This window comes from Morchella sextelata (genome assembly GCF_020137385.1).
Source record: "Morchella sextelata strain SCLS chromosome Unknown scls_16, whole genome shotgun sequence".
Classification (NCBI taxonomy): Eukaryota; Fungi; Ascomycota; class Pezizomycetes; order Pezizales; family Morchellaceae; genus Morchella; species Morchella sextelata.
In genome coordinates this window covers 423,631-446,289 of record NW_025408631.1, presented here as the reverse complement: position 1 = coordinate 446,289, position 22,659 = coordinate 423,631, and the positions used below count along the sequence as shown (strand labels likewise).

Sequence of the window (22,659 nt, the reverse complement as noted above, 5' to 3'; positions counted from 1 at the left end):
CCGGGACCACAACCACAACCACCACGACCACCACGATAGATAACCGTTCTTCCCCCCGCCTACCTTCTTTCCTTTCAATCGTTTCAATCCCTGTTGCTGAAGAAGCTTAAATGGGACAGTGATAAAACAATTCTTATCAAAAAAAGGTACAAATCCAATTCCTCCACTAGATATAAAGATTTGCTAACTCCCTCACTCCAGAAGCTCACCAGACACGCCACCCAGCCCAGCTCCCCCAATGGCCACCCAGGAAACCTTCTCCAAGCTCGAAGAAGAGCAGATGGGCCCCCAATACGACCTGGACGCCCAAGGGCGCCTCGTCAACTACTGCCTGCAGCTCGTCGCCTCCGACCGCGAGGCCGCCGACGCGGCCAAAGCCCCCGACGGAGGGCCCTCCGACCAGCAGCTCCCGCCCCTCAACCCGCTGCCCACCTCCATGTCGGCGGCCGCCAGCGCAATGGCCTCCATCCACCAGGACATCACAAACTACCTCTCGGCCACGCCGGCGTCCACCGTCAAGTACGGCGACGTGCAGGTGCACCTGGGGTGGAAGATCACGAAGGCGGCGGACCTGGGCGCGTCGATGGGCGAGATCAAGAAGTTTGTCAAGTGGAAGGTGGATGCGCACAATAAGCAGGTGGCAAGGGACTCGGGCGTGGTGGATGTGGCGCTGTCGTCGGAGGGGGAGAGCAGCGGGGAGGGGAGGAGGCGGTTTGAGGGCGCGGCGATCAGTAAGAGGAAGAAGAATGTGGGGGAGAATATCTCGATGGGCTTGGAGGGGGGGTATGCGATGGGGGTGGAGAATAGGAAGTGGGCGTTTTGGGGCCTGGGGGCGGCGGTGGTGGCGTACTTCTTCGCGGGGACGGTTGTTGAGAGCGTCGGCGATGCTATCGACGATGTGGTTGATTATGTTGAAGACATTGATGCCGACACTTTCCTTCACCCTCTTCGCACAATTGTTGGGACAGTAGTCAGCTTCTTCGGCGCCATTATCCAAGCAGTCATCGCAGGCCCGGAAGCCATCATCTCAACATCAATTGCGGTCGCCGCACTCCTCACCAGCATCGACCTCCAACAATTCCTCACCGCCCTCCTCTTCCCCATGACCCGCATCGGGCCCGTCTCCCATCCACTCTACTACGTCCTCCTCTCCGCCTATGCCCTCCTCTTCACCTGGCACCTGCGCGAGGAGGACCTCATGATCCACGAACACCTCGCCGACAGCCCTCTGTTCTCGCAACTCTTCGCGCCAGGCTTCGTGGCCTACATGTGTGCCCACCTCCTCACCTCCTCCCTCAGCCCCATTTTAGGCGTCGATGCAATGTTGCTACACAGCGGCGAGTTCCTACGTGTTTTCGGCGAAGACGGGTTCCGCGCGAAGTTGGGACTGGCGGGGGGTCAGAGCCCGTGTGGGCTCGCGGAGACTTGCCCGATGCACTACTTTGGCGGTGAAGGCGCGGAGGTGGAGTTGGCTATGAAGGATGATGTGGGTACTGCTGTTACTCTAGTTACGAGGGCGATGCTCGTGGGTGTGTTGGTGTGGGGCGGGCTGGATCGGTGGTGGGCGAGGCGCGAGATTCGGGGCGCGAGGGTTTAACTTGACGGCTTTGTGATGTACAATGGTAGTTGTGTTGTGCGGCTTTGGTTCAGAATGAGACGGGTTTTATGCGGCGTAAAAGGGATCAATTTGCTTAAGAAAGGGTTATGGGTGGTTCTTTGGTATGGTCGGGCGCGGGGTTATGGATGCGGTGGGGGTGTTTTACTGTAGCCATTTGAAGATGGCATTCAACTGCGCAAAATCCAGAATATTTCTTTGGGTAAAATTCTCTCCCGGAAGTTCCAATCAAGTGAGTTCCTGCTGTTTTTTTTTTTTGATGTTAGTTACTCTGTATGAACGCGGCCAGCACACGGCACACATGACCACAACCCCCAAACGCTATCCCGGGGTACGTCTCGGAGATGATTTTTTTTGTTCTTCCCATATGATCTTCATACCGCCCCAATAATCCGTGCTGTAGTTTTGAAAAAGCCTTGCCTTCTACAGTTCTAGTCATAATGAATCACTCGGTTGCCAAGACTACACCCTTCGGCGCTATCAGCCGGTGGGGACTTAACTATTAGCCTAATATGTGGCAATAACGAAACAAGTTTAAACCTGAAGTGATGGCCCGGTGCCTGGGTGTTTCTACATAGGCAGAAATACACCACGATATAAATACTAATCGTGCCAGTGCTGCCTCATGTCCAGGCTTGGTGGGTATACCAGTTCGTAGGTCGGTGTAGCTAGTTGGAACAGAACAGTCTTTCCGCGTGTTCTATATGTCAGCAGCCCGCTCGGACTCTGAACTCCAAGAAAGAAGAGTAGAGTAGTTATGATTGTGAACCCATTTTCCTGAGCAGAGGGACATACCCGTATTTATACCGGGAATACTCCAGCTGGTGGTACATGTTCAGGGATAGAATTACATGTAAATATATATTGGACACGCCCACGTTGATGTAATAATGCCGTGTTTGACAATACCACTTCTACGGCCACGTTCACACTCCCGAGGCTATTGCCCTGACGCAGCAGCATACGCAGCATACGCCATTGGCTCCATGGGGGCCGTGAATTAATAGCTACCCATCCAGGTACACGGTACCCCAGCTCGGGGTTCATCGATTTGCAGCAACTATAGTATACTACGGCTGCGCTCCTCCAGACTACGTCGAGGAGGTTTCTCGTGACAATCGAGCAGTATTCTATCGGATTTATCACGTTGGTGGAACCTTGGGGGCTTGTTCTGGACTAGATTGGGTTTATATCTCTGAACAGGGTTGGTGGAATGATTCATTGGGTTTGGGAAGAAAGTAAGTTAATTAGCTAACTAGCTGTAGGAAATAAATTTGGAAAAACGAGTGATAAACCATGAACCGATTCATGACGTGACACAAATCTTCGTAAAAAAAAAAAAACTCTCACTGTTCTCGAGTTTCCCGACCCTCCTCTCCCTTTAAAACCTGGATTTACAGGTAATAAGAATTTAACCATTAATGTTGATCGCCCGACGGCGAACTACATGTAGAACTTCCCATTATTTAATCATTTCATTATAATTATTGTGTCCATAATTTTATGACTAGATAATTTGGATATTTTTAAGTAATTCTCGAGACCAAAGGAACCATTCGAGCTCATGGTATGTCTTTAAAGAACGGTAGTCATATTTATCGCTTGATTAAGACAAACCCATGACGCCAGGCCATTACCTTTCTATTTCATTTGGCGCAGGAACCCTTTATGAACACGAATAAAACGCCTCTTGTATTTCTAGATTTATGATCTAGCTACTTACACTTTTTCATCTATATTTCTTTACTTTCATGTTTTGAAACCTTCCAATCACCCCCCCCCCCCCCTACTAGCGATGCCAATAAGTTTTTAAATCATGTGGCCATCATATTGGTATGAAACATCAGAAGATGGTGAACATTGTCAAAATGACGGGCCCCACGATCTATAAGATTCTCAGCATCGCTAGTAATTAATCCGACCCAAACCCAACCCAAGTTAGTAGGCGAAGAGATTACAAAAATTATTCCAAAGACCCGAATATGAATAGACGCCGACAAATGAAAAAAACGAAAAAAAAACGAGAAGGCCGTTAATATAGACATTATTAAATACACTTCAAAAATCCAGGTGAGGCGCTCCCCGGTTCAAAAGTTTGAATCCAAAGAAGATATGGTTCGAAATTATACTGTTAACCGCATCGATTAGAAACACAATTAAGTCTATATCATGATAGAGGTAGGAGAGAGAGGGAAGACTAACAGTGCAAGTGATATAGAAACACATATAGCGAGCATGCTATAGTTCCAGTAGATGCCCTTCTCGTAATCCTATCCATTCAAATTTATTAATAAGTATTTATGCATATGGATATGAGTTATATTACATACCCCATAGGCAAACGAAAGCAATCCCCTGATTCCCCAACTACCAGGAACCTGGATGAATACACCAGCCACAATGGCATTAAAGGCAAATTCGTCGGTGACCCTTGCATACATGTTTGAGAAAACACCTAGGGTGAATGAAGCTGCGAAGGCATTGAATTCCGGGGGAGCGTGCCAAACTAGATCGAGGGGTTAATAATACTGTACTTCAATAGAAACTTTATAAAGAGGGCATACGGTATTTTGAAGCGAACCCAGCTCCGTAACCTAGACTACCTATAACGATCATGGAAGGCCATTGACGCCATGGTGTCTATGAAATCATAGGTTAGTATCACATCCTGTCGAAAATAAAGAGATAAACACCGCAGTACCTTGAGGTAAATATTATATGCACAAATATAAACAGGCACACAAAGAAGCAACCAAAACTTATTGACAACAATTCCCTGGCTTGTGTTACAAGTGGACAACAGATCCACCGGCAGTCTCTGAAACCCATCTCCACTCATGTTCCCCGGGGCATTGTATAGAATGGGCGCAAGCGTGAACCCTAGCACCATGCAGCACAAGTATACAACCGTATACACTAGCCGAATACATCCCGCAATTGTATTCTTAGTCATTATCTCAACGACAGAGATAGAAACCGTGTATCCCGGAAGAAGCGTGACTGGGGCAGAGAGAATCAAAGTCGAGTAGCAGAAATGCTTCGAAAGGATAGTAGCCACCAGCGAGACCAAAAAGCATGCAATGCATTCATATGTCCACTATTCCCAACCCATTAACTCCAAATAAAAGTGCCATGTGAGAAGAGCCAATACATACCCATAGCCTCTCCCATCTATTCGCAACCAAAAGTAACGCCGCCGGAATCAATGCCAGCGCCCCTGACATCGCAGCGTCTTTCCAATCCCCACCAAAAAACATGATTGCACTCGTCGCTGCCGCCGGCACATATGACGCCGCAACTGCGTATTGGTTCCATGCACTTTCCAAACTCTCTATCCTCTCCAACTCGGCATAGATATTTGGCATAGTCAATCCCGCAGGATCCCTGACGATTCTCTTTACCAAATCGAAAACGTAAGGGAGTTTTGTAAAGTTCATTGACCCCCTCTTGATGATGGGGTACATTGCTGGCGGACCTCTTTTGTTTTTCGGTGGGAAGGAAATCACAGTTTGACTGTTCATGGTGTGCACATTTGTCGGGACGTCAAAAACTTGACCGAGGGCTTCAATGACAGGCTGGACACGATGAGAAGGGCCGCCGTGGGAGATAAAGGCGGTTCCCACATCGACAATCAGGTCATGCAACTGTTGTTGGAGGTCTTCTACGGCGTTGCTTTCTTTGTACAAGGCCGTTGTCGACGAGAATCTTGAAGAGGGAACTTTCAAAGAATCTGATAACAAAAATCAGCTTTTACTGTGTCTTCATGTGGGGAGAATGAGCAAAATACCATGTTGAACCCCTGTGACCAGAGTGAGGCCGTCATCGCTTTTTTTTTCGGTGTTATTTTCGGTGTTGTTAGATACTGGGCGGATATCTGGAAGTTGGCTTTCGAGGTCACCATCTAGAGACATAATATTAGTGAAAATTAAATCCCACAAGCAATTTTTCGGGGGGTGAGAGGTAAACGGGCTTGAAACAGGCCACGTCGTTGTACTTACTGCGTGCGCCTGTCACCGACATTTTTTTTTAAAAAAAAAATACAATTGCCTTTCTGACCAATCTGAGCTTGTTAAACTAATAAAAGATATCAAATGAAATGTGTAGTTAACGATGAGGATATGCAGGATATTTCGATGCAGATGGATCAGATAAAGACAGACTGGAGGAAAGGGTTTGATCAGATAACGACGTCCAGCCAAGGCGCACAAGAGGGTAACTCACCACCAGGGTGCTTTTAGACGGGTGCACAGACCGTATGATTGGACAGAATGCAGTAGCTAGTAAGGAATTGAAATGACCGAGGACCGTGTTTCTTTAGGCCGAACAGTGGATACTCGTCTGACAGTCGAATGATGAAGAGAATAGGAGAAGGAAGGTCAAGAGCATTTACGATTCCCCAGCATCGACTGCCTAGGGCTAAGGTACATGTGCGGTAATGTAAGCAAGTTCTTTACAATCCGGGCCGTGGGTGCATGTGTGTGGATGATCTCGGCTTCATCAATTGAATTCGTGCCTGATATTCTAAAACCAGCATAGTCCCGATGCTGCGCACATTTTTTGGACTTCATATCGTTGGGTACCCTGGTGGGTTCATCGGTGATATTTTGGTTGTTATGCACCTGTTAGGGTAACTCCCTCCAATTGCTTACTGTAGCTACCTCAAATATGCTCAAACTGGTGCAAATAAATATCCTGGTAACAGCTGCCAAGCTCTGCGGCCACTTTTCAATATCACAATGAATGACTTCATCTCTAGATTCGGCGAGACCCTCAAAACAAAAAATGAATCTATGATCATATTTTATCAAAGATTCCGTTGCGGTGTAGAATGAAAGGCGTCGTGTACAGTTCCTGTCCGGTGGTTGATCATTGCCTCCTACGTCCTTTTGCCAAGACCAAACAGAATACGGTACCTGTAACGCTACTGGTACTACCGTAGTTGGGATAAACATAAAGTCCTCCAAACAAAAGAGTTCAGATCGTGCCTGCACAAAGTGAAATCTACGGTCAAACACGTTCTGGTAATCCAGCTGGTCGCCGACAGTTGGACTAAATAGAAGGAACGAAAAAAAAAAATGACAGCAGAGCGTCAGAGGTACCATCAAGGTGTCTACATGTACCCCGCCATACAATACTAGCTACCAAGGTACTCATGACGGTTGAAGAATTCTCGGGCCAAACCAATTATTCGCTAGAGAGGGCGATCCTTTAGGGCATCTTGGTCCTTAAGCGATAGGCGCCACACCCTCTGATCAATGTCCGAGCCAATTGGGTATTGCTAATTTAAAGCCTGTTATACCATTATGCTGTCGTGCTGTTCTTGTACTCAGATCCGTCCCGGGGATCTTGGTTTTGGTATGGTGGCGCTCAGATAGATTGACAGCTTTCAGATCATTGGGCTTACTTCTCACGGGAAGGGACTTGATGCACGGCAAACAAAGCACGACGACAGGTACCGTGTACATATCGTGGATCACAAAAGACACATACCATCCGCGTCGACTATCGGGGCCTGAATTTCGAACAGCACGCAGGTGGTGAACTTTCACCGATCGTCCCTTGCTTTCAGCGTACAACCATCGAACTGCCGACTATCAAAGGTTTGGGGAAAAGTGGATGATAGAGTTAGAATGAGGCACTTGGCACCAAAAACGGACAGACGGGCCCTTGTATAACCCGCATGACCTAGGTACAGATTCTGTCACCCATCCAGGATTCGAACGTCAAACTTAATGTATGTTCACCGCGTCGAATCGATTATGTCCAAACTGTCGCTATCTCCACACTAGCGTGCTTTTTTTTCTTCAACGTGAGTAGTCAAAGGCTTTCTATCGGAGTTGAAGGTCGATGTACCTATCGCAGTATCTGCAAAATCTTGAAACCTCCCCCCATCTTCAAGCCGGCCTAAAAGAATTGAAAGGGAACATGCAGACCTCAATCCCAGAAGCCCTTCCTTTATAAGGGTGCTTCTCCCCCTCGTCCAGTTCATCATCACTTCACTCGCCTTCACTCTCCCGCATCCCTCACCAGCGCAATCATTACACATTCTACTCACTAAGCCCTAACGTCTACTACCATTCACAATGCCGTCTATTGAATCTCATGACCTCTTCCCTGCGGGTATGCAAGCCGGGAACAGGTTCTACCAACCCCCTACTCCCCCTCTTGGCCCTCTTGAGGAGGACATTGTAGAAAAATACATCAGTATCATCCTAAGTCTCTACGCCGAACTGGCTAGTTTCAGAGACCTCGACCCCGCTCCTCAGGTCAATGCTGCTTTTGGAAAGTTGGTTGGACTGTGCGCCGAGATACTAAAAGAGGAGGTCGCGGGAAAGGTATGGCATACCCGTTCACCCCCGCTAGCCTTTAAGAAACAGTGAGCGGAGACTAACTAGAATTGTGTTAATAACTAGATTGTCAACGATCACCGTATCATCAAGATAACTACCCACCTCCGAGAAATTTGTTCTCAGGGAGAATGTAAACTCGAGGCATACTGGGCCAAAAAGCTTAGTTCTGAGAAAGATGGTTCAAATAACCCCCTCCCCTCTCCCCCACGCACAACGTTTGCATAAAGAGGGAATACTAACATCACGGAAACCTGCAGTGAATGCTGAGCTCCTCAAATTCCCTTACTACACCAACTATGTGGACCTCACCCGCATGGAGATTTACGCAATGATTTCCATGCTCCCCACTATGCCGCGAAAGTTCGCCTTTATTGGCTCCGGGCCCTTACCCCTCACATCCCTCTGTCTCGCCGATATCCTCGAGAGGGAACTACACAGCGACTCAAAAGTCCCCCTTCAGATCCACAACATCGACCGCGACGCCAGCGCAATTGAGCTCTCCTCATCCTTATGCCAAAAACTCGGAAAGCGCGCTCGATCAATGACTTTCCAGTGCACAGAGGCGATGGAAGACCAGCAAAAGCAGGATCTGACTCAATTCGACGTTGTCTACCTCGCCGCTCTCGTCGGCGCTAACAAGTCGCAGAAAACAGAAATCATTGCGGATGTGGCTGGAAGAATGAGGGCGGGAGCGCTGTTGGTGATGAGGAGTGCACACTCGCTCAGAAGCTTGTTGTATCCGGTATGGTTTCCTACTTTTCCCCCTCCCCTGCTTTTCTCTTTTTCCTTTAGGGAGGGAAAAAAAAAACCAGAGTGGCTTTTACTAACGATATCCGACTTAGGTGATTGATCCGGGTACCGACCTCGAGAAGGACCTCCTCGAGACTTTGCTGGTATCGCATCCGTACAACCATATCGTCAATTCCCTGGTCATCTCGCGTGTCAAGGCACCTATTGATGGAACGATCTGATTGGAATACCATACGATGCGGACGGGCTTTCTTTTTTATTTCAAGCGGTTTCCCTTTTTTACGATTTTTTGTGGTCCTGTTTGCGGTTTGATGTTTTTTGCCTTTTTTTTATTTCTGTTATCCGCTGTTTTTTTCAAAAAGGAGTTTTTTTCTTTGAAGTGCAGTTGGTAGTTATGCTTGGCGAGTCCCTGGTTTTGAAAACGAATAAAAAGGTCATGACTGTACTACTTGCTACACCTTGTTGTCATTTCGGATTTAACCCTAACCCTGGGAAATGTTCACCTCCGATGGAGTGTCAACTTTTGAGGACTCATCCAATAAAACAGATTCTATGTGAGTTGTTAATATCTTCATCACCGATGACTTTTGAGGTTGATGCAGGGAAATTGTCGATTGTGATAGGAAATGAGAAACCTGTAATGGTTTCTTGAGGTAGAAGTGCGGTATTCAGGCAGGCTAGGAAATGAGATATCAGCTAAGGAACTACGTAGGAGGTATAAGAAGAGGGTTCACGCGATACCATCCTACTCACTTAATAACTCATCTTCTTCAATCCAAGGTGGTGACGTTCAGGTCCAAGGCTCCAAGTTTGTTTTCTCCATAAGTAAAAGCTCGAGTCCTTTCGCAATAGCATTCAGTGCGCCGGAAGCTCTCCATCTCCCCTTTATTGGTACTTTGCTCCCGGTAAGATACATCTTTCGGTAGACAGCCTCTCGAAATGTGCGGTGCCGGGCGTACGATATACCTCTCATATGGTTGCATAGTTGCAAGATGATCCAAGAAGTTTGTTGACCTGCAGGGGCCCACTAGCCCGGAGCCCCTCGGTGGAGGGTTAGGGTTTGGAAGTTGAATCCAGTACTCCCACCCGCAGTAAGATAAGATAAGTAAAGGCAATAAAGCCAAAGTGACCAAAAGAACTGATGTAAGCATTGGGTTGGATGTCCCAGCGGTATTTGGCTGAACCATTATATAATTATCTGAATACCTGCTATAGCTTAAATCTGCGTACTCAATCAACCCAGTGCACGCTGACTTCACCACGCCCGTAATGGATTTCAGCGAAGATTACCGCTCTCACCCTAGCTACAGGGGATGGGAAGTGGGAACCTTTATCCCTTTTTTATTAAAATAGACTTAAAGATATGCTATGCGGTACTACGTCGCGTATACACTAGTATCTCATATATCCCTCCTTTATATCACAATGGATATTACAAGATCCAAAGAAAAGAACTGCGTCCTTACTCGTTGCATCCTTACTTGCCTTGAAGACGCCCCGCGTACCTACAAAACGGCACTTTATGTCACTTCCCGGCCGAGTTTAGTACGAGTGTTTACTAATAGACATGTGCCGGACACAACATTAGTAGACACACAACACAAATTTATTAAACGAGGTGGACAGAAATAACCAATCACGTTTTAACCTGCTGACTAGCTTGTTAGAACGTTTATAGGTCGCTTGTTTCGGCGGCTCGAGTATGACGATTGATTGATTGGTTGATAATTCATTAATCGTTTGCAGTCCGGAGGCTCGAGTATGATGATGCGCGCGTACGAGAATGCCGAAGTAAATTCGCGTACCTACAACCGACTCGTGGCTTATTGGCGTAGAGAAATAGTATCAATACATCACCCGTGCAGCTCAGCAATATGCTGTCTAATACGTACCGTTACAATAACTTCGTCATTTCCCCGGTATTTTAGTACTCTCTATATTTGAGCATATGCGGATACCCTTTTTCTTATATCGATCCACAGGCGCTATCGGGCCAGTGCTTGAGGCTCTCATACTTGTACTCGTTCAATTTCAGTAGCCTATAAATAGTCCAGACCAGAGTGTTTTTCATATAGCTAAACATGAGTCTATCTATTTCTATGCGTACTATAGTGCTTCGGTATTTCATGGCCTCCTTTCGAGCTATATTCAGCATTCTTTTCAGATAAAACCAGGTTAAAGCTCAGAGGCTTTTGAAATATAAAGTTTTCTTGACCACCAAAGTACCGCCACACACCCACCCACGCTCAACATAATTCGAGTGATATTCCATGCACAGGTTGCTCTTAACCAACCACTAACCAACCAGTATTAAACTATTGAAAGCCCAACTATACTATTGTACCGGGTTAAACCATAGGTATTAGAATAGGCAATATAAGTATGATATTAGCTATCCGCAATACGCAGTCACGGGCACAGATGCTCGTGGAACGTAATATAACTTTAGAATTTTATTAACTCAATGACAACACATGAGAGGAAATGAAACAATTATATCTTAGCATGAACATACTCCGGATATATCGACTCGCCTAGCTTTGTAGCCAACCAGCCCCATTTTTGCCCTTTATCGTAGTTGGACTCCATTCAGTGGTACGTGGCCGTAGGGTGCTGCGTGTAGGGTTAGGGTTACAACGTTATCATCCTTGAATTCTTCCATTGAGCCAAAATAAAATTGCCCATGGCAAAGAGGGCTATTACCTGATGTTTTGAAAGCCATCTATCCAACTGTGACAGTTTATGGAGGTTGGATAGTTCAAGGAGTAGCACGGACAGGTTAAATAGTTCACAGCGATTGAGAACTATTTCGGGGGCCGGGCGGTGAACTGGGAAGATTTAATATATGCGTAGGATTTCCGGAATGGCCATTGCTACCAATTGGGCTTTTGGATTGGAATAATAAATGTTTAAGGAATGTTTCTTCCTATATATGGTGTCCCCGATCCAGGGACCAAACAGAAAGAGACTAAAGCACGGTAGCATTTAGACAAAACAAACCCAAAGAAAGAAGAGTGAGCCCCGTCAGCCGCAGCCATATATACCTCTCTTATATACCTAATATATACTTCCACTGAGCCTCCGAGATGGTCTGTGGACGTAATAAAATAAAAGAAAGAAAAATAAGGAAATAAGTGTAGGTAGGCTGCTAATTTTAGAAAAAGTGATACGATTAAAGAGCTTGGCAGCGAGGTAGAGCCCTCTATATATACATAACTACTACCAAATTCCACCGCCCAACACACCAGCACCTCATTGTCATCAATGCAGTACTCGCACACAAGATTATATGAGGCCTCAGTAGGAACTTGGTAAGAGTTTAATCATCGTAACCATCAATACTCGATTCATGACGCCGAGATCTTATTAGGGCGGTCTTTTTTGTCCCGCGAGTAACATCCTCTCAAAAGGTAAATGTCACTAAGAGGGGAAGGGATCCTGCGAAGAACCAGTGCCCCCCCAACGCACACACCCCCAACCTACTAGCTGGTGCTTTGCGCACCAAAATATTTGCAGACGAAATACCGTTCTATTTCTTTGCGTTATTGGGGAAGAATCCATGGTGCATGCATGTACTGAGTGTCTTGACGTCACCGCAGAATTAGCTTTGATTTTCCCGACCCTCATATATATAGAGCGGAGATTGGCTTACAATATGAAGGTAACAATACTGCTTTCCTTCTGACATTGAAACCCCATACAACTCCTATAGTTATCCACGAGTATTCAATGACGGATGGTCGATGGCCGCGCGCGGCGGATTCGAGTGACAGCGTATGCTTAAGTTTTCGCTCTGGTTGAGCATCGCCAACAACTTTCAGACTCAACTTTTTCTCTTTCGCCTTTTTGCCCAGCTCCAAGATCCCGGGTCACTGGCATTTCTTTGGGGTATGGTCATATAAATCTATTTATGCTGTGACTGGCGTCACCTCATCACTTGCCACTCCTACCACCCCTGACATAACTGCCTTCAAAAGCGGTAAAGTCCTGAGCTTTATGCCATGGATTGAAGTTTGAAACAGAAATTTCGATATGTTTCATGAAGTCAGAAGACCTTTACTGAGTATCGTAGCCTTGCAATTGTGCTGCAGGCGTCATCCAGTGATATCTTTTGTGTGTAGGATGTATGTCCAGTAGAACAAGAAGGATTACAGAACCGTCTCTCCAAAGTTTCAGTGAAAGACGAATTAATTAAGGAGGAGTAACCATGTTGTCTCGGTTTTACTGTCACAGGAGTCAGACTATTCTTGCTGTGGGCGATGGGAGCGAGAGCATAGAGGAATGGGGTTCTTAATTAACTATAGAATCATATAGCAGACTTTATATACCCTCAACTATATCCCTATATCCCTTTGATCCTTCCAGACTCGAACGGAATGAATGAACGCCTTCACCCAGATATCCGAGTGATACCTTATGATTAAATCACGGTTAACGGGGTCAATTGAAGTACTACAGTCGTTAAGAAATTTTTCCGGCCTCACGAGAGAAACCTCCTGGTATTCGTGACCACTTGTTGATGGTGGTTGTTGCAGTGGTGGTGATTTTGGTGTGTTCGTGTGTTGGTGACGTTGTCCAGGTGCCGGTGGGTTTGCTCTCATATAGTGTGATTCTACCTCTATCGTTACCGGAGCTAACTGAGAATACACCACACCAAAGCACCTGCACGCCCGCCCAATACTTCAGCTTCAACATCATCCTCATCCTCATCCCCACACTCGCCATCATCGTCTACTATCTTCATTGATCAAAGTTCAGATACGCTTTCATCACATTCTTCTGTCCCCTGGTACGCCCCCGTTGGCACATCCCCTTTTTTCAGAAACCTATGGCTAAGGTTTTTTGTGCAGGCGTTCAGTTATCAACAAAGGTAAAGCGGGCAGCGGGAGGAATAGTCATTTAAGCCGTTAGATGGCATGCGCCTCTACCCGGGAGCCTTACAAGCATCCTAAGAACGTAAGTCTAAAATTCTTCCGTTCCTCTATCCTGTCCACTGTTGTTGTAAGAAAAGATCGCACAGTAAAATATTCATTTGACCGCGCGTTTCCCTAACCACTGGACCTGGTCGATTGTACTGCAAAAACATCTAAGGGTTAGCATCTTGATCTTATGCTAACAATTGACGTAGAATTTATATCACGCTCCTCCCCTGATCCCCACATGGGATAATTCCCGCAAGGTAGAAGAAGGAGACATATCCGCTCGTTTTCGTCCTGCATCCAGTCAGGTTGAACCGGCACCGTTGCTGGAAACAATGTCTCCATCAACCTCGAACCCACCAGCCCACCCTCCAATTCCCACTCAAAATCCAACACAAACCTCGGACGCACGCCCAATACCGCCTCATCTTCGTGTTCTAGCTGTAAAGTCTGCGAGTATTGTGAGCAAAGAAGAAATTGCGAGCAAAAAAGAAATTGCGAGGACGAAAGACACCTCTTCAGAAAAGCCAAATGATAAGACCCAGATTGAGCAGACACTTGCAAAAGACGAGGAACAAATATTGGAAAATCGGCCAGCAATTTACATTCCTCCACATCTACGGCCGGTTATTCCACGAGCTGCCAACGAGACTGAAAATAAACCTAAAACGTGGATCCCTCCCCATTTGCGAAAACCGGAGGTAGCAAAGTCTGTTGGACCTCATTCAAAAGGCTCCAACTCTGTAGGGCCATTAGCACGATCGAGTAATGTACCTTTTGTTGCCACGCTAAGCAATGACCCTGTGGTCCTGAAACTCGCACACCAAACATTTAGCCAGGATCATCATGGTGGGGTTAACCTTGAGGAGCCAGACAAACAATTAATCAAGCCCGTATCGCAACAGACTGAAGCTGTGCGAGAAGGAAGTGAAAATCAGATTGAAATACGATCATCGGATGTTCGGTCTCAAAAGCCATTCCTGCTAATAAACTCGGAGAAGGATAAATCTGTGTCGCCAACTTCGTCACCTAAAACTTGCTCTGCTAATGAACCATCCCCGGCGCATTCTCTTCCTCCATTTCCTCTATCACAAATTCCGAAGTATAGTCGTCAAGAGGGGATTCAGTTCACGAATCAAACGAATAATCACCCACACGGTCAACCTCGAACTCAATCGTATGGCCAGCACCGAACTGTATTATACGGTCAACCCCGAACCCCATCTTGTGGTCAGCCTCGAACCCTATCACATGGCCAACTACAGAGTCCACAAAATTCTCGCCGTGACGGAACTTCTACCCTCAATTGCTCAAATAGTTCCCCAAAAAACAGTCAACCATTTAGGAGCCACAATTCGGGACAATTCATGTTAAATCACCAAGAGATTCGGAAGAGGAAATCTTACACACAGTACCTGACGAAATCTAGACATATACCCCCAAACCCTTGTTTGCCATTTGAGCCTGTCCACAGATTTTATCAGGGCGATACGGAAATATATGGGAAATGTTCTTCGATAAAATCCACTGAGCTCAATGAAGATTACAAAAATGTAGCAGCACTAATAGCTATTGGGGATCGTGAAAGTAAACGCACTGAGTTCGCGATACCATCCCATGAAGAGATCTGGAGGCATATGGAGCTGGTAACCCTTCAGTCTCGCCAGAACCGATCAAACAGCGATGAAGGAAATGAGGAAGGTCATGAGGAACATGAAGAATATGAAGAAAAAGAGGCACGGCATGAACAAGAAGATCCGCAAGTGGAAGAGGATGCCCCAAAATCGAACATCACGCCCGTGAAATCCGTAGAGCAGCCCTCGGAGATAGTTGCCGATGAGTCAGAAAGGAATCTACGAAGCATTTTCTTAATCGGTCTCCCTCACAACATGACCTTGAAACAAATTTCTAAAATCTGCTCAGGCTCGGGACTTATTGAAAGCATTCAGATAAGCAGAGAAAATGGGATAGCGTTAGTAAATTTTGTTGTGGCTCTTGTAGCCAAACAATTCTATGAAGCCACCAAAGCCAAAGGGGTCACGCTCGTTTTCCTTGATGAAAATAAAAATACGGTCAAGAAACAAATTATTGTGAAGATGGATATCCAGGGCACGCTTGTGCCGCAGGAAGTTCTTGATGCTATTGAAACACTCAACGCCAGTCGCGTCCTAGATATTCTGGGCTGGGACCGGAAGAGCCTTGAGAATTCAGTAGGATTGGATGGAGAATGCGAGGCAGGCCTCACAGATTTACTCTTAAGACTTACATCACAATATGTCTCGCGTTATCTTGACACTCATCATGGTGAGCCAAAGGTGCAAGATGTGTCATGGGAGGTAAATCAGTATGGGTATCTACAGGCCACTTTGATATTCGCTGGAATCCAGGATGCGATGATTGTACATCGTTATATGGAAGAAGATCATAGACTAGACGGATGCTTTATAAGCTTCGGGAAAGATCCGTGAGTCGATTCTCCACTTTTACCAATGGTTTTCTATCAAATGCTGACTTAGATATCCAGTTGCGCTTCTTGAAATAGGTTTTCAAATCTGCTATGATATAGACGGTTGTATATCAAATTCGGCGGACTTCCTCGTGTACTATAAGAGTCAATCCAGCAATCATGAAGAAGTACTAGTGCTCTATAATCTTCTTGGCTGATCGTTTGTAGAGTATTATCTAAATTCTTGATGTTCTAATACTCTTCAAATACAAATATCCAAATACAAATTCCAAATCATGCAACCTTTCCGATGGGAAAGGATACTGTTCCCATAAACGATAAGCGCCAGCCGAAGGTCTAGTAAAATAACCGCGAAATTACTTCGGCTCAAGCCTTTTCTGTCGCCGCTATGTGCTCGACAAAACCCTATATCCTCTATCAAACCATATTTCTACAATCCTCCCGGACATCCGATTCTGTGCCTTAATTGATTACTATCACACCCATAACTACACTAATACATACGCACATTTCAGCCTACTAAAACAGTGCTGCAGTACGTGCCACTCGTTAGAGTTAAAACTCCCCCACCCTTCTTCCGCCCCCAAGCTCTTCAAACCGCTTGGCATTCCACGTGCCTCCTCTGAGCCTCCTCAAGCTAGTGAGCCTCCCAATAACTCTTGTTTCTGTTGACGAAATTCCCCGATTTCAATCTCCCACCCCCACTCCCCACTAGTGGAATAGCCGTTGGGACACATGCGTATACTGATCCGGGATGTTTCCCGAATATTCCACCCCCCCTATTTTTCTATGTTTGCACGTTATGTGGACTTTTGATGGCGTCGTTTTGAGAGATGGCTGGCATCACCATCATCGTGCTACATAAAATCTGGAGATGCGATGAGCCTGAAGATAATTTTGAGGTATTTGTTTGTTTTGGGGAGGGATGCCCACGGTGGAGCGTGGGGAGAGGACATGGTGGTGTTCGACTCAATATGATCATTGAATCCTAGGAGATAACGTGACTGTATGTAAATGTGGGTAGCTACCGACTGCTTCAGATCCAAAACATACGACAATGGCCCTATGTACATGAAAGTGAAGACGGTCAAGGAAAAAAATACACACTTCACCTCGCTTCGCTTCTACTCAGCTATGTACCTACACCTGCAAAGCTCAAGTAGAAGTGCCTACATTACTACATACTTCATGTCCCTTACCTCCTCGACTACGGAGTGCATGTATCATGAGTTATTAGACAAGACACGTCGTTACTGCGGATAAACTACCCATCAAATAAAATCGAGATCCTATCCTAGCTTTCTTCCTGACTCATCCCTAACTCATCCCCCATCACATCGCATCCCGCCTAATAGCTCTGGGTAGGTACTCTATGTACATTAGATAGAGTACTTTAGTTTACCGTTCCCCTGGATCGACTCGTCGGAACTCTCGCCGTTATGGGGATTGTGAGCCGTTGGGACGCGGGGGCCGTTTGGGAATTTCCCATGAACCTGAGTCTGCGGCCCAGAAAAGTAGTTGCTCTACAGCTGTGTATGTGTTTATGTGGTCCCTAGAGTTGGTACTCTACATCGCTACATGATTGCCCACGACTGATTGGGGTGATGGAGTACCGGGAGCATTCACATCTGGAAAAATCTTGATTGTAGTTGTCATCATTTGGAAGCTTCTGTTTTGGGTAGGCCTAGGGCACCATACCTATAAAATACCTCCTATTAGGATACGGTTTCAATTCAAAATTCGCAAATGATGCGAATTAGGGTACATGCAGCACTCCATCCCCCTTTCCCGTACTGTACGAGCGTATGTATTTTGCTATTTTACTCGCCTGCCCCCATGCCGGAGATGGAGGAACGACCAATGGATTTCTTGATATTATCTCGCTTAAGATGGGGCTCTTATTAACGTTGCGGAGGTCGGGCCTTATCATCCTCCGCCTTTTTCGTTTATATTGTTTATTTTATCTGTCATTCCCTCCGCCTGAGGCTGTTTATCATCTCCATTTGTTGTTATTGTTGTTGTGTGCCATGATTGATCCATACCAAGAGACCGGATGAACATGTAGACCAAGCTTTCGACAAGGGTGCCGACTTCAAGAAAAATTCCTCAGAAACCTTCAGGAAGCATCGGACGACGTGGCCGATGAGGATCTACGGGGCTACATTCTAACAGCCTCCAATGAGAAGAGGGTGAATGCGCTATGGCCTGCGGAAGATGCCGAGTGATTAACCGTGTTTCCGTGTGAGGTTCGGAGTATGGCCGTTACACTGGTTTCCTTCTTGGTCGTAGTACTTAGGGCAAGTACCTGAGGAATTAAGTCCTTACTACATTTATGTTGGCATGTGCAGTCAAAATACTCGGTTGAAAATCTCCCCAGGTTAAGAAAGTGGTACGACGCAAACCACATCGCTGAGTTCCCCTTCCATCCTGTCCTGTTCCCCCTTCTGTGTTGGTTCTTTGGGCTATTCCTTTTTCCGGCCGATGCCTGCTTCTGTAAAGACACCGAATTTCAAAGTTTCGGGCGAACCTCTCCACCGGTATATTGCATTATGTAGCCATGCCACAACACCAAAGACTACAATAACCAGCACTGAGGTAGCTGGGCCGTTCCGAGATCCGCTCTCCCTATTGACTCCAAGATCCCAATCCATGCCCGGGCCGGGTTATATTTCGGGTTCCTCGCTTCATTGTGTAACGAACAAGCTCCCACTTCTGCATTAAAGGGTTTAGATTCTTGCGTAGCCCTACAGTTTATGTCAGCATTAGTAGAGTGGAAAATCTTGCAGTAGTAGCATTCCCAGCGTTTCGAATTAATAGAAACATACAAGTAGAGGAAGCGCACGTACCGAATAACAACATTTAGGTATTGGACGGGCCATGGATATCTCGTCCTTTGGAGTATGCTGGCCGGTAATTCTAATCTATTATATTCGGACCATGCCTGAGGACAGTCTGACGCCTCACATTGCATGGGCGGGTATCGCTCCTCCTTCCTCTCGCCAAATCCTGCAGAGCTCTCTCCGGATGATTACGTAATAGCGGCCGCGACCCTACTATACTTTGTGCCAAGCTATGGGCTATCAATAATAAATAGAGTTAGCGCGGATGTAGCCGCCTACGCGCCGAAGCAGACTCAACTCCGCACTTGTGCAAAAAAGAACGCAAGTCGGTTAAACGCAATCCTCGATACCTCGCGCATGAGGCATAAGAAAGGGTGGCTTATACATGGAATGGAAAGAAAGAAAGAAACGGGACGGCCTTCGAACCCAGCAGAACCCGCAGTATCAGAATCAATCGCGCGGATGGATATGAACCAACCTCCGTCTCCAACATGGGACTGACATCATGTCCTGCAGCTAGCTACCCTGCCTCGTTGCCTCAATTCATGCGTTAAATGCCCGTTGACGCCCCCACTCCCGCTTCCCCCCACAAGCATTGGGGTTGGCCGATTCGGATGCCCTAGATCGCTACTTTCGTTGGAAAGAATTCTCCGGGAATGTATGGAAGGCCTAACGAAGGGAATTCGCCGTTGAGGCTGAGATTGATATGGATGAGATATGCCCTGTCATTTCAGCCTCATCGTAGGCAAGTAGGCAGAGCTTTCAAGTTCATGCGAGATGGCTTGGTTTAGTTCAGTTCACGGATGTTTAAGCAGGGTACGCAAGGTGCATGTACTTAGATGTGTCTTTGCCATCAACTGCAGGAAACTACATCCAGTCTCCCTATAGATGTTCTGTCAAATTATTCCACTATTCCATTGGATTAGGGGGAGGATTGGATCATTGAGTTTCCTATGATGTCAGTCTGCGTGCAGGACGTGACAGTGCGGTGTTTTTGTTCTCATTATCAATGGTTGGGATGGTGATTGCCGTTGTGTGGTTGTGGTAAAACAATTGGCTACACATCTGGGGTAGAAACACCGTAATTATGGTAGGGACAGTCACCTGTGTGTTTCAGAGACCACGAGACAAAATCTGGAATATTCGCTGATGCCTTCGATTCATTTGCCCCCTATCCCCTCAGCTCGCCAAATTTAGGAATATACCGAAAGGTGGGAACCAGTGTTACCTGGATGCTCTACTGAGACGAGTGAGAACACATGAATGTCTATATCTATCCATCCATGCAGGGGCAATATCAAGCCCCCTTCGGCCGTTTCAACTTCACGTGGCGGGGTAAGTCCGAAGATTCTAATATGAATCCCGTGAGAGAGAGTGCCTTGCGTAGGGCCGCCCGCTAAGCATCGAACAGAGCTATCGAGGGGCTGAGTACCGCCGGTAGCTGAGTACGAAGGAGGGGAGGTAAGGTGGGGGACGAGTAGGTTCCGCGGGCGCTTAATTTAGGGAATTGGTCAATTCCGATATCTGCTGCTGTCCCTTGGTCATTGCATATTTTAGGGATTGGCTGGTAGCTGGGTTAGATGACCTGTAAGCACCTGTTATGATTAGCTAGATGACTGCCAAATTTTCTTAGCGCAATTCGCTTGCTTTGATGAGACTTACCTTACGCCTCCCGGAGGTGATCACCGAGAAACGATGAGTTTGAGAATGACTGAGATGAAGCCTTGATCTCGAGAACCCGGGAATTGGAGCCTTGGACTTGAGGGATTTGTTCTATTCCCCCGGCCCTTCAACAACGCCCCTAGCTTGTGATTGAGGGCTAATCTCCCCATTGGGGAGGTAGTCTGTAATCAATTGATGATCAAGCTTTCGTGTGAATTGTGTAAATTGTGAAAAACATTGTTTAAAGAGTTTTAGATGCCTTACAAGCTTGGCATGTTTAATTGCTTGAATGAAACCAAATGTATTCCAGGCCGGTGGTACTTCGAATGTTTGAGCTATCATAACGTATTCTCTGGAAAAACATCGTTGTACTGTAGTAGGGAGGTGTGTTCTAATCTTGTAGAATTAGAATTGGCGTTCAAAGACTGTCTCTTGTTGAAGTAAGACCTGTCGAGGCGTAATAAACTTTCAGTACATGTGTCGATATCTCTCTGTATTTGTGGAGTGATATATATGCCAAGACTTAAAGGACAAAGTTACTGAAAGAGGTGTCACAAAGGAAGTTTGTGATGCGGCGACAATGGAGGACACAGTCTCGATAACCTGTGACCCATCTATAAATTAGACTTTTTTTATAATTCAGACACCCAATCTGTGACGATTATTCGTTACCAGGGTTAGGGGCGAGTTTTTCCTTCTCGCACAAGACAATCAAACCGAATTAGGTAATTATTGACGAGGTGTTCCCCACCAAGTTCCACCCCACTAAATCTCAATAAAGAAAGAAAGCACCAAAGGACTGCTTCGTCAACCAATCACCATCTTTTTTTAAGTGAGTGGGTGGGGGATGGAGGATCCTCAGCCCGGAGTCTTTTCAAAACGATTGGCTTGTTCGAACTCAGGAATCAATTACGCGCGGGTACTCAATGCTACGCATGCTGGTTTGTCATGTGAGATTGTCAGCATATTGAACCCTTAATGCATGGGGCTACGTATTTGATACACTGCGGGCGTATCACATAACCCAATATATTCTCCGCAGAGAAAAATTCCTCTCGGTTCCCTTTCTGCAGAAAAGAAATATGGAGACCAATAAAGAGATCAGGGCTAGGGTAAGTAATCAGGTATTGCCGCACAAAATGTGCACCACACAATCCCATGCCCATGGCCATGTCCCTCCAACCGGCATCAAAGCAAAAGCAAAAAAAAAATAGGCAAACGACCGGCGACCAGCAAGATAGTACTAGAACTGGAAGGAGTAAAACTGAACTGCAATGCATCTGCAAAGCCTGGTTGAACGATGTGTGATCTGACTCTGCGTCAGTGCTTGCCCCGTACGTACTCGCAAACTCAAACCACAGTTATGTAGTACAACTTCTCCTGTTGATAAGAAGATAGGCGATACCTTTCTTAATTATCAGCGCCATCATCACTTTTCTCTTTATTAAGCGGGCCACGTACTTGATGGCAATACATCTATGGATCGACAGCCATTATTGCTTTTTCTTCTTTTGATCTAGCTGACTAGAGGATACTCTACATGATACTACGTCCATGTTACTCATTCCGCCGCGTTTAATACTGTCGACGGTCAATCAAAATATAAGCGCAAGCGGGCCAAGTAGCTGATTCTGGGGAATAGGGCAGACGCCATGATCGGGATGCGGCACTAGTTCGAGCATTTACTTGTAGTGTGCATCTATCTCTTGATGCTATGCGAAATATCAGATTTGAGAAGAGTTTCAGAGCTAGACCCTGGCCCGAGGTATCCGAAGGTCGCTACCAATGGACTGCCCTTCAGCTATAGAACCGTGAGTAAATACGAGGACAGGAAAGTCTCCCGTGGGTGATTGGAAGAAAAATGAGATACTGGATGAACACCGAATCATCTTTCGGTTCAGTGCGTAGGCCGGGTTCCTCTGTAATGCTCCACTGTCTGAGCACATTGACCCCAATCGAGGGAGCTAGGCCTACACAGTTCGACATCGCCTACAAAGATTCCCCCGCATGGCTGTGTAGGTATTTAAGTCATTCAATAACATGTGGTTCCACGGCT

At 46.3% G+C, this 22,659-nt stretch overlaps 5 protein-coding genes across 5 annotated transcripts; 3 read left to right on the top strand and 2 right to left on the bottom strand.

The window, feature by feature from the left end:
- Window positions 1–238: 238 nt before the first annotated feature.
- On the top strand, window positions 239–1,597 carry H6S33_003830 (uncharacterized protein; the record flags this gene model as incomplete). The annotated part of the gene is made up of 1 exon (XM_044835171.1): window positions 239–1,597. One exon carries the CDS (start codon window positions 239–241, stop codon window positions 1,595–1,597), a length of 1,359 nt encoding a protein of 452 aa, XP_044691364.1.
- Window positions 1,598–3,673: 2,076 nt separating this feature from the next.
- Window positions 3,674–5,635, bottom strand: H6S33_003829 (uncharacterized protein; the record flags this gene model as incomplete). The annotated part of the gene is made up of 8 exons (XM_044835588.1): window positions 3,674–3,743; window positions 3,818–3,885; window positions 3,946–4,121; window positions 4,180–4,255; window positions 4,317–4,712; window positions 4,771–5,345; window positions 5,403–5,516; window positions 5,614–5,635. 8 exons carry the CDS (start codon window positions 5,633–5,635, stop codon window positions 3,674–3,676), a joined length of 1,497 nt encoding a protein of 498 aa, XP_044691363.1.
- Window positions 5,636–7,698: 2,063 nt separating this feature from the next.
- On the top strand, window positions 7,699–8,936 carry H6S33_003828 (uncharacterized protein; the record flags this gene model as incomplete). Its single annotated transcript, XM_044835587.1, has 4 exons — window positions 7,699–7,950; window positions 8,029–8,143; window positions 8,223–8,707; window positions 8,808–8,936. 4 exons carry the CDS (start codon window positions 7,699–7,701, stop codon window positions 8,934–8,936), a joined length of 981 nt encoding a protein of 326 aa, XP_044691362.1.
- A 4,690-nt stretch (window positions 8,937–13,626) lies between these two features.
- Window positions 13,627–16,102, top strand: H6S33_003827 (uncharacterized protein; the record flags this gene model as incomplete). Its single annotated transcript, XM_044835586.1, has 2 exons — window positions 13,627–13,671; window positions 13,844–16,102. The coding sequence occupies 2 exons, from the start codon at window positions 13,627–13,629 to the stop codon at window positions 16,100–16,102; spliced, it is 2,304 nt and encodes a 767-aa protein (XP_044691361.1).
- A 3,575-nt stretch (window positions 16,103–19,677) lies between these two features.
- Window positions 19,678–22,079, bottom strand: H6S33_003826 (uncharacterized protein; the record flags this gene model as incomplete). Its single annotated transcript, XM_044835585.1, has 12 exons — window positions 19,678–19,700; window positions 19,777–19,823; window positions 20,063–20,112; window positions 20,170–20,178; window positions 20,527–20,536; window positions 20,604–20,610; window positions 20,680–20,785; window positions 20,868–20,938; window positions 21,144–21,206; window positions 21,276–21,297; window positions 21,946–22,008; window positions 22,065–22,079. 12 exons carry the CDS (start codon window positions 22,077–22,079, stop codon window positions 19,678–19,680), a joined length of 486 nt encoding a protein of 161 aa, XP_044691360.1.
- Window positions 22,080–22,659: the final 580 nt, after the last annotated feature.